The sequence below is a fragment of the Xyrauchen texanus genome, chromosome 17, assembly GCF_025860055.1.
Source record: "Xyrauchen texanus isolate HMW12.3.18 chromosome 17, RBS_HiC_50CHRs, whole genome shotgun sequence".
NCBI classification, from domain to species: Eukaryota; Metazoa; Chordata; class Actinopteri; order Cypriniformes; family Catostomidae; genus Xyrauchen; species Xyrauchen texanus.
Window position 1 is genome coordinate 40034144 of NC_068292.1, and position 11719 is coordinate 40045862.

At 37.8% G+C, this 11719-nt stretch overlaps 1 protein-coding gene across 5 annotated transcripts in view; it reads left to right on the top strand.

The window, feature by feature from the left end:
• LOC127657473 (myotubularin-related protein 11-like) overlaps positions 1-10654 on the top strand; it is a 50867-nt gene extending 40213 nt beyond the window's left edge. For 4 of the 5 annotated variants that reach the window (XM_052146275.1, XM_052146279.1, XM_052146278.1 and 1 more), the window contains 3 exons: positions 2496-2711; positions 3353-3652; positions 5150-6599. In XM_052146275.1, coding sequence (XP_052002235.1) covers positions 2496-2711; positions 3353-3652; positions 5150-5566 — 933 coding nt within the window. In that variant the 3' untranslated portion in view covers positions 5567-6599. Of the gene's footprint in view, positions 1-2495; positions 2712-3352; positions 3653-5149; positions 6600-10543 lie in introns of those variants that run through there. The other variant, XM_052146276.1, reaches the window with a different exon arrangement.
• Positions 10655-11719: the final 1065 nt, after the last annotated feature.

Here is an 11719-nt window from a genome sequence, read left to right on the forward strand (position 1 = left end):
CTCTGGGGACCACACCATCTGATGCAGTACTCCTTGTTCTATTCTGTTCTACTCTATTTGCTAAAGGAATGTTTGGGAATCTAAAATTAACATTTCCTATTGACACCATCTTAAGACATGTTTTGTGAAACCTTAAATGTAAAGTAATGTTTGCACAGTACTGTACAGTACATCAAATTACAAACCAGTTTTGGGGAAGACAGCTTTCCAAGCTACTCATAATTGTAGTTACAGTAAACTACAGTCAAGCTACCCTTCAAAGAATTTGCTACACTGGAAGTTACTAACTATTTAGGGGAGGCAGTATCTTTGCTAGTTATATACACCGATTCGCCACAACATTAAAACCACCTGCCTAATATTATGTAGGTCCCCCTTGTGCCACCAAAACAGCACAAACCTGTATCTCAGCATGGCATTCCGAGATGTTATTCTTCTCAGCACAATTGTACAGAATGGTTATCTGAGTTACCATAGACTTTGTCAGTTCGAACCAGTCTGGCCATTCTCTGTTGAACTCCCGCATCAACAAGACATTTCCATCCACAGAACTGCCGCTCACTGGATGTTTTTTGTTTTTGGCACCATTCTGAGTAAATTCTAGAGATTGTTGTGTGAAAATCTGAGGACATCAGCAGTTACTGAATCACTCAAACCAGCCCATCTGGAACCAACAATCATGCCACAGCCAAAATCATTGAGATCACATTTTTCCCCATTCAGATGGTTGATGTAAACCTTAACTGAAGCTCCTGACCCGTATCTGAATGATTTTATGCACTGCACTGCTGCCACACAATTGGCTGATTAGCATGGGTGTTTGTTGGTGCCAGATGGGCTGGTTTGAGTTATTTCTGTAACTGCTGATCGCCTGGGATTTTCATGCATAACAGTCTCTAGAATTTACTCAGAATGGTGCCAAAAACATCCAGTGAGTTCCATCAGTTCTGTGGATGGAAATGTCTTGTTGATGCGAGAGGTCAACAGAGAATGGCCAGACTGGTTCGAACTGATAAAGTCGACGGTAACTCAGATAACCACTCTGTACAATTGTAGTGAGAAGAACAAAATCTCAGACTGCTATACTGATATGCGGGTTGCTGCTGTTTTGGTGGCACAAGGGGGACCTACACAATATTAGGCAGGTGGTTTTAATGTTGTGGATGATCGGTGTATAGTAATATATGATATAATTAAGTTTTGCAATCAGAGATGTATTAATTGGAACAAAAACAGTGAGGATTACAATTAGGCTGATTACACTGAAGTCAACATGAAACCAAAATTTACCCTATTTACACACTTTTTTTTTTTTTTTTGGTACAATTCATTGGTGCATATTATTCCAAAAACAAAAAAGTCTTCATGTTCTTTTCCTAAATGTAATAAGTTGTTCCGCCTTTGAAATGGCTTTTCTTTTCTGATGTCGTCACAATTATTTCTTTCTTTTCCCTCAAACTGCCTGGCTTCTTTCTGGCATATTGCTCCCACTTTTCCTGATCCATTCAGTTACCAATTTATAAAATCAACTCCCGGCCTACATTTTTGATTGATTATCTGCTTTCACTAGAAAATACTGTATGTTTTTTAATAAAAATTGTATGTAAATCTGATTACGTCAAATTTAAGTATAAATATGTTGCAAAATTATTTAGTAGTGTCACCTCAGTTAGTTACTCCACAATGCTACCATTATCATGTGCAAATGGAAGTATGAAAAATTGCCGTATTTTTTAGTGTGTGTGTGTGTGTGTGTGTGTGTGTGTGTGTGTGTGTGTGTGTGTGTGTGTGTGTGTGTGTGTGTGTGTGTGTGTGTGTGTTACTGTTACTGTTACTGTTACTGCCTTATTCTAATTTGGGAAAAAGCTATTAGTACTATAGTTGTGTTCTTTCACCCTGTTTTCACCCAACAGTTAGATGTTATTTTAAGCATAGTTATGTTAAAACCTTTCTATTATTTGAGCTGTAAAGTTAGTTAAATCATAGTTTTTACTGTCGTTTTAGGGTTTATGGCGTTACATCGTCATGGCAACGAACTTTGTACAGAAAAGGTTAGCGATTTGATCACACTAAAATCATGTTAACATTAATTCAACCTGGTCGCATAGTGAAAACGTGACTCTATATACAATTTTGCAAAACTTAATATACGTGTCTCCAGGTACATTTCCCTGCAGTTTCCAGGTGAATTGATTCATGAGGCGCTACAACTGTGTGTTTTATTCACTTTCACTCAAATCATGACTTTAATAGCTGATAATGACTTTAAAAATACTTATATTTCTCTGTCTTGTGGTTATACTTTTGAAACAGCGAGTATTTAAATGTTAACTAATTGGCCCCATTCACTTCCATTGTAAGCGCCTCACTGTAACCCACATTTTTGTTTTTTAAATTAAATTGAATTGAATTAAATTGAAGCATTGACATTTTTTTTTCTATTGATCACAGTTTTGCTGACAGACAAAAAACAGATATGAAATATTTCCCTGCAGCATCTTCCCCAGAGCTACACACCAGTAAATGGCCTGAGGGAGTTACCAATGGGGCCCCCAGAGGAGCCAGTAGACCCACCTTTTCCTCCGGTGTGGGACTGGGCCCTGCAGTACAGCAGCCAGAGACGAGCTCGCTTCACACAGCCCGTGTCCCAGCCCGTCTGCGCTCCACCTGTACTCAACGGAAACCTCAATACAAATGTTGACCGTAGCTGGGTATGATTTATCCATCTGTGCTGGTTCCTTTTTTATAAAAAAAAAAATTGGAATCAGTGTTCTTCTAAATCCATATTACCATTCTGCCTAACATCACCTTCCCTCTAAAGAACCTCAGCCATTAAGTGGAATCAGAATCGCTAAATTCCTCACAACAATGATACTGTCTGCACAATATGTTTCTGCTCTATAGGAATAGGCGTGGTGTAGCACAGTGGTTGAAGATCTGGGCTGGTTGTATGTTCAAATTCAGCAAAGTGCTATCTAAGAGCCATAAGTCTATTGTAAATCACTTTAGATTAAAAGTGTCAGTTAAATTACTTCCCTTTAATGAAGGTTCAATATTGATAATGGAATTGAAAGCACAGGACATGGAAATTAATTATGAGATAATGGCCATTGCTTTTGTTAAGATAATGATCATTGATTATTATGCTCTGGGCTGCCCAAGTTGGCGGTTAATCAAAAGGACACTTCCTCTAAAAACACAGCCAACTTAAAAAGGTAGAAGGCAAATTTAAGTCATTTATTCAGTTGTACTGTCAAGCTAACTGTGCTGCTTTATTACCTAGTTAAAGACAATCATAATGGTGTAACTCTCTCTCTCTCTCTCTCTCTCTCTCTCTCTCTCTCTTTCTCAGCACAATGATGGACTGCCAGGTTCTGTGTTCCTGCTGTCTCGGAGCTCTTTCTCGTGTCCCTCAAACCTGCTCCCATGGAGGAGTGGGAACTCGGGCTCTTATTGGAAGAGCCACCGCAGGGCCCCGTCCTCTGAGGGATTGTCTGGACTTGAGCGTCTCATCAGAGCCTGTTCACTCTCTGAAACCTCAGACAGCACCACAACACTCCATGATCCATATGAACCATTGCTGCCCCTGCTTTTAGGACCCTGTGTGAGAGTTTGGAAGGGCTGCTATTTACGGGGTGCACTACATGCTCAGGTAAACTGTAGTGTTCAATATTTACAAGTAATGACAGACAGACAGACAGTCATACAGTCAGACAGACAGATAGATAGATGTACAGGTGTACAGATGAATAGATAGATAGATGTACAGATGGATAGATAGATCTATAGATAGATAGAGTAGATAGATAGATAGATAGATAGATAGATAGATAGATAGATAGATAGATGGATGTACAGATGGATAGATAGATCTACAGATAGATAGATAGATAGATAGATACAGATAGGTAGGTAGATAGATAGATAGATAGATAGATAGATAGATGTACAGATAGGTAGATAGATGTACAGATAGGTAGATAGATGTACAGATAGGTAGATAGATGTACAGATAGGTAGATAGATGTACAGATAGGTAGATAGATGTAAAGAAAGAAAGAAGCAAGCAAGCGCCCACTCCCATGACCCAAACTAGTCGATCTCCCTGCACTCTCAAACTACTTATATATTTGTGTTTATCGGAAGGTTTCGCAATATACTTGCAATCAACAACCTAAAATCAATGGTTTTAAATATTTCCAAAGTTTTATATTCGATTATGTCATTTGCAATGCTTCATGGGATTGTAGTCTGTGCCCTCATGAAAGACATAAATAAGTACACAGACTTGTACCTTTGGGTGGGTGGGTGGTTATTAAAATTATGCCACAAATGCTGTCGATTGAGCTTAACTTGTATTGAACCCGGAAAGTTCCTTTTTAAGGCCTTATTGAATGTGTGCCCCAGCCTAAGTAAAAAAAAGAAAATCTGTGGGTTGTTCTAGTATGGATATATATGTATATACAACTGATCAAAAAAAATTTTATCAAATCTAGACAGACCCTATTTCCAGCAGCCATCACTCCAACATCTTATCCTTGAGTAATCATGCTAAATTGCTAATTTGGTACTATAAAATCACTTGCCATTATATCAAACACAGTTGAAAGCTATTTGGTTCATTAAATGAAGCTTAACCTTGTGTTTGCGTTTGAGTTGCCACAGTATACAATAGACTGGCATGTCTTAAAGTAAATATTAGGTAAATTGCAAAACAATAACAGCTTTCTCTAGAAACTTGTCAGTCAATCATTGTTTTGAGGAATGAAGGCTATACAATGCTTGAAATTGTCAAAAAAAGATTTCATACAAAGGTGTACACTACAGTCTTCAAAGACAAAGGACAACTGGCTCTAACAAGGACAGAGAGAGATGTGGAAGGCCAGATAGAACTAAACAAGAGGATAAGTACATCAGAGTCTCTAGTCTGAGAAATAGACGCCTCACATGTCCTCCGCTGACAGCTTCATTGAATATATATATATATATTCAACCTCTACTCATTACACACTTTACTTAAATTTAAATTTAAAATTTTAACGTGGCCCAAGTTATCCACAAATGGTGGCTTGTGATCCTGAACATTTCTCTTTCTGTCTCTCTCTCTCTCTCTCTCTCTCTCTCTCTCTCTCTCTCTCTCTTCCTATAGGCCTTTTCACACCCCATGTCTTCCTGCAGCCAGCATCCATTAGAGCAGCTGGCCTGGGAGGTGCAGCAGCTCCGAGACAAACTGGCTCAGGCTTCAGACCGACCCCCTGAAAACCAGAGCAAACGACAGGAGCTACGCCACCTGGAGTCCAACCTCAACCAGAATGCCAACAATGGGACCTTCCTCTTTTCCTCTTCCTCTAGAACATCTCAACAACAGTCACCGGCTGGAAGAGGACCAGCTCAGTCCTCCATTCTGCCCAGAGCCCAAAGGACCACATCAGATCCACCCAGGGCTGCGCAGAGGAATAACGGCAGGAACACATTCCTGTTCGGCCACCAAGAGTCACAGTCAGTGCCGCGTTACATGCCCTCCTCTAGTGCCAAATTCCCCAAACACGAGGGAAACTCGCATTGATCTATTTGAAGGAGAAACTGCAATCTCTTGTTTGTTTTAGAGGTGATCAAACATGCTTTTAAATATGGTACAAACTATAAACTGAACTGAAAACTGTACATGTTGCACACCAGGTATGTGTGTTTTTAAAAAATGCGCTGTTTGAAATTAGCTTTTTTTTTATTAGTACCTATATAGTGTTGAAGGAAAAATAACTTGGAAAAACTGTGCAAAATTGTCAAAAAAAAAAGTTACATTCTTCCTCCTTTTTTAACTTTAACAAGCAGGATGAAGTTGAATAATCCAGAGAGAACTGCAGTTTCAGCAAGTATGTTTTAAAGAAATAGGTCAACTAAAAAATACTCACAATCATGTCCTTCTAAACTCATATGCTGTTATTTTTTCTGTTAAACACAGAACAAAAAGGATTTTTCATATAATTATTTTCCATACAACAGCAATTAATAGACCACATCTGTCAAGCTCCAAAAAGTACAAAACACTATAGTACTATAAGTACTATAAAAGCACCATAAAAGTAGTCTTGCCATAGGGCTGCCATATCACCCTGCGGCTATTGCCTGGTTGCCCACTAAAGCTAAGCAGGGTTGAGCCTGGCCAGTACCTGGATGGGAGACCTCCTGGGGAAAACCAAGGTTGCTGCTGGAAGAGGTATTAGGGAGGCCAGCAGGAGGTGCTCACCCTATGGTCTGTGTGGGTCCTAATGCCCCAGTATAGTGACGAGGACACTATACTGTAAAAAAGCACTGTCTTTCGGATGGGATGTTAAACTGAGGCTATTCTCTGTGGTCATTAAAAATCCCTAGGGTACTTTCTCGTAAAGAGTAGGGGTTTAACCCCAGTGTCCAAATTCAAATTCCCCATTGGCCCCTATCTATCATGGCCTCCTAATAATCTCATCCCTGAATTGGCTACATCACTCTACCATCTCCTCTCCACCAGTGGTGTGGTGTGGTGGGGTGGGTGTTCTGGCGCACTATGGCTGCTGTTGCATCATCCAGGTGGATGCTTCACACTGGTGGTGTGGTTGAGGAGATTCCTATACTATGTAAAGCTCTTTGAGTTTGAGAAAAGTGCTATATAAATGTAAGTTGTTGTTGTTATTGTAGTCTAAATGGTTATATGTGTTAACCCAAAGTCTCCTAAGTGTCCTATATGATTGCTTCGGCACATATTGGAAATCAGTGACATTCAGTAACAACATGATTGGCCATTGATTTGAGAACTGCAAGGATGGAGGGGGGTTGGGGGGTCTTTTTTGGTGCTTGAAAGCCTGTGGTCATTATGAATTTGCCTTATATGACATACATGTAGTTATGTGTTTAAAATAATAATAAAAAATATAGCTGCAAGCAGCAATAAATGGGGTTCAAGTCTTTAAGGTCCTTTAAGTACATATATAACAGATATGTATTAATTAGACAGTCTGTTTGCAACCAAAGCAATGATAAAGTGCCTTTTAGAAACATCAGGTTAGGTAGCACAGATATATATGGTTTTTGTTTATTACATTTCTGTTTATAGCACCACCAAGAGGCAGAGGTACCCAATTTTTTTCATGTGTCCTCAGATTGACATCCTACAAACATGTTTTACATTTGGTGATGATATCTCATTCCATTCAAGAGGTTCAACCATTTAAGGAAAAGTGTCCTGCCCCACTTTATACGTTTTGGCATACTGTTGCAAAGGTGCACCGAAAGTTCAAATTTTTAAATTAAGATTGGGACTCCAGAGAACCTCTGCACTTATTTGGTTCTGATCGGGTGAACAGCCTAGGACTAGTTCAAATAGCTTCAAAATGTTGATTGGTCGATGGTGGACATGTTTTTCATGATATGTGAATGTCCTCATAGAACTTGATGGCAACTTGGACAAAGACACTGCATGCGAAATTTCAAGTCAATCGAACAAACGGTTCCATCGAGCCATTTTTAGATTTGTTATTATTATAGTCAACAAGAGGCAGAGATATGCAATTCTTTTTGTGTGTCCTTAGAATGATCCCATACATATTTATTCCAAATTTGTTGATAAAATCTCTTTCCGTTCAAGAGTTATAACCGTTTCAGTAAAACTGGCCACGCCAACTACAACATTTTTGAACTACCTTTGTAATATAAATCGAAAGTCAAGTCAAGTCAAGTCAATTTTATTTGTATGGCGCCTTACACAACACACATCGTTTCAAAGCAGCTTTACAGAATATTAGCATTAACAGACGATAAACCTGTAATGTCTATAAAGTCGATTAATCATCATTGTGTAATTTAGATAAAATACGATTTTTGATAGTGTTTAAAAATAATTAAATGATAATTGTATTAATAACCCCAGTGAGCAAGCTGTAGGCGACTGTTCAAACTCTTTTTGATCATTATGAATGGGACTCCAGATAATCTTTCTGGAGATGTAAGTCTCTTGGCCTTACGGTTTGGTCTGCACAATCAGTTTTTGGGTAGAAATACTAAAAATCCTGACCAAAACTATAGGGTTTCTAGCCCTTTGGGCTTGAACCCCTTAAAAATGTTTGGTGTTCCACTGAAAAACAAAATAACAGCAAATAATGGAGAGAAAATAATTACAGTAAACAAGATAATAGAAAGTGGTTATTATTATACAAACTTTGGCGCCATTATTAGTTGTAGTTTATGATACAGTCTGCTAGTAAAATAGCGATTTGAGTTTCCTTAACCAAAAAGGCGGGAAATGGCTGCTATGACGCTGACGCTGACAATTTTGCAGTTCCCTGAACTGCCGTTAGATGGAGACAAAATAATCAAAAACAAAGCCTCAGTGTTGAGTAATGATGTTTTCTTGCCTCAGAATTCACAAGCAATGTCACAATAGTGCATTTTTTATATGTATTATAAGTACTAAAAAACAAAATAGGAAATTAAATGTAAAGATACATCAGAAAGATTATTTATAGGCTGCCTTTACCATTTCGATAGATGTTTAAGTGTTATTTTATTATGAATGTAACGGCAGGTTTTTAATGAGAGGGAACTCGGTCAGTGTATAGGGACTTCACAAGAACTTTTATATTTTTAATGTCTGTGCATTTCCACACCCTCTTCGTTCAGACTGTATCAGTACCTGGACCCTTTTCAACAAAAATGAAAATTCTGTCATTATTTACTCACCCTTATGTCGTTCCAAACCCGTATGTTGTTATTTTTAATATGGAGCTCAAAATAAGCATAAAAAAACTTCATGCAACATTTTCCATGCAATAACAGTTCGTGGTGACCTGTCAATCTCTGGAAAGGACAAAGAGAACTCCGTAAAAGTAATTCATATGACTTGCTGTATACCAAAGCTTTGTGTAAGGAACAGACTGAAAATTAAGTCATTATTCACTGAAAATCTTCCCCTCCGCTACAGCACTAAAATGTCAGACTCCATTTTCACATGAGTGTTCGAGGAACAGAATGATGACAGAATTATTTTTGGGGGGTGAATTATTCCTTTAAGTAAGATTGAAAGCATTCAGGCATGAGCCAGTTCTGGTCTGTCCTCATGAGAAATTAGTTACATCACAGATCTATGACAACAGTGACACCTCAAAATCAAGAGTGACTCCAGAGGTTTGTGTGCTCTTTTTCACTTTTACTTCCCCTAAGCTAATTTTAACACTGAATGGTACTTGTTTAGATATCATTCTAAATTTTAGAAGCCACAATAAATACTTCCATTAAATGACAGACCCAATGCTTGTGCCTTTAACTGATTTTGTGAATCCTTTACAATATTCAGTATCTTAATGAGTCATTTCAATGGCTTTATACTTATCATTCTTGCATCTGCAACAAGGATAAATCATTGCCTATTTTCATTCTTTTTATTTTATTGGCACATTTTAGGTAAATAAATACATCTTATAGTTCCTAAATTCATTTCTTTGATGGTGGCATTCTTAATGGTTATTCTGGCATATATATATATATACAAAAAAAAAAAAACATTATATGACACATGAGCCCAATCGTTTAGACACAATTCATATCTTATCAAAATAGTTATTTACATCATGAGCACTTTATAAGAATCATTACAAGAAACCATAATAGATCTCAAATCAATCGATTGCAAAGTGACTCAATAAATAAATGTTTACATCAATAGCACTCATTACAAAAATACTTGTTTACAGATAAACAATCAGAATTTTACATGTACAGGTAACTTCAAAAAGCTTCACTACTGTATATAATCTGCAATAAAAACACTTGCACATGGAATAGAATACAAACTGAATGTATTCTCTGTAATCACAGACACTTCCACCAGTAATGGAGTAAAAAAGCTCTTCTGTACTCTTTGTATCAACTTACTTTCCATCAATTATGGCACTAGATAGCATATGAAATCTATTAAATTACACGCTTATGATGCAGGTCTGACTTAACAATGCATTCCCATTTGACAGATACCAGATACAGAATATTGACCCATGATATGAAACCCCCGGTACCTCTGAGGCATGATATTTTATTAAATCAGTGATCTCAACTGGTGGGTTGTGACCCAAAAATGGATAGCAAGTCTGTTCTGATAGGGTTGCGGACAGCAGAGGAAAAAAAAAAACCAATGCTAAATGCAAATAATTAATTGGCAGAAGCCATAGCTGTAATTAAATTAATCATGGTGTCACAACAGTAATATGGTTTAATTTTGTGGTTACTATGATTTTTAAAATAGCATGGTGATACTATAGTTACTGTAGTAAATGCATGGTTAATTTTTGTAAGGGAAGGTTGGGGTTGGGTTTAGGGATAGGTGTAATTTACACTTGGTGTAAATAGCATCTATTGCACTTATTTCCACTTAGTCCAAATAGCCTCTGCCAAATAAATGTCAATATTTGATTTTTTTAATGTGTTCTTTTATTATGATAAACTTGTTCTGTGGTGGGCCGCCTGAAGCAAAACCAGTTGAAAACCACTGTATTTAAAAATAAAATTATTCCCACAGGCCTCCCTTCTCTTCAACAAGGTGCTGCTTTTGACTTCCGAAGGGCGAACAGTGGGTCATGCCTTGGTAGCTGTGCGCTGGGACGAAGCCTCCAAAATGACGAAGGGTTTTACACATGGGGCAGGGATATTCGGCCAGGCCTTCTATATCCTCAAAAGCCAGGTTGACGATCTGATCGGTGCAGGGGTCGCAGTAGAGGTGGCCACAGGAGAGACGCTTCAGTCTGGCCTCGTAAGAGATGCAGCACTGGCAGTGAGGAAGATCTGAGCCTAGAGAAAGGCTACCGGTCAGGGAGCTGCTCTCCATGCTGGCTGCCTGACTGGAGCCGAGCTTTGTGGAAGACCTGCAGGACAACGGGAAAACACAAATTAATTATTTTAAATATTGCGGTTGTTTTTTTGTGTTCCTGTAGCTCAACTGGAGGTGCTAGCAACACCAAAGATATGGGTTCAATTCCCAGGGAATGCATGTAATTATAAAGATGCATGGCTTGAATATCAAAGTTACTCTGAAATGCATAAAAGTAAATGACAATAACGTGATAAAATTGTTGAAAAACATGATGTTTTTGCTTCGGTCTCTTGATTTACTTGGGTCCTTTGAGAGATTTTTTTCTTCCATGACCTAAGTAATCTCACAATGTCTCAATCTATGCTCAGGTTTGCCAAATTACCAAAGTCTGCAATTAAATGTCACATTTCATTATGAACCCAAGCATTTCTAATCAAATTCTTTCCAAATCAAATTGAGCTATTCACAATTTTGTTTTTTAAATAAATATTCCAGGTTCATTACAAGTTAAGCTCGATCGACAGCATTTGTAGATAAATGTTGATTACCAAATAAAATAATTTTGACTTGTCCCTCCTTTATAAAAAAGCAAAAATCCAGGTTACACTCAGGCACTTACAATGGCAGTGAATGGGGCCCATTTTTTGAGTGTTTTTAAGCAGAAATATAAAGCTTCTTATTTTATAAAAGCACCCTTTTTATGCCTTTTTTTTTAAGAAAAGGAGGGACAAGTCAAAATGTATTTTTATGGTAATCAACATTATGCCACAAATGTTATCTATTGAGCTTAACTTGTATTGAATATTTCTTTAACATGCTTTTAGGATACGATAATGCTAAAGGCACCCTTTAAAAAATGGGGGGTTTTATCTAGTAGTCGCAAAG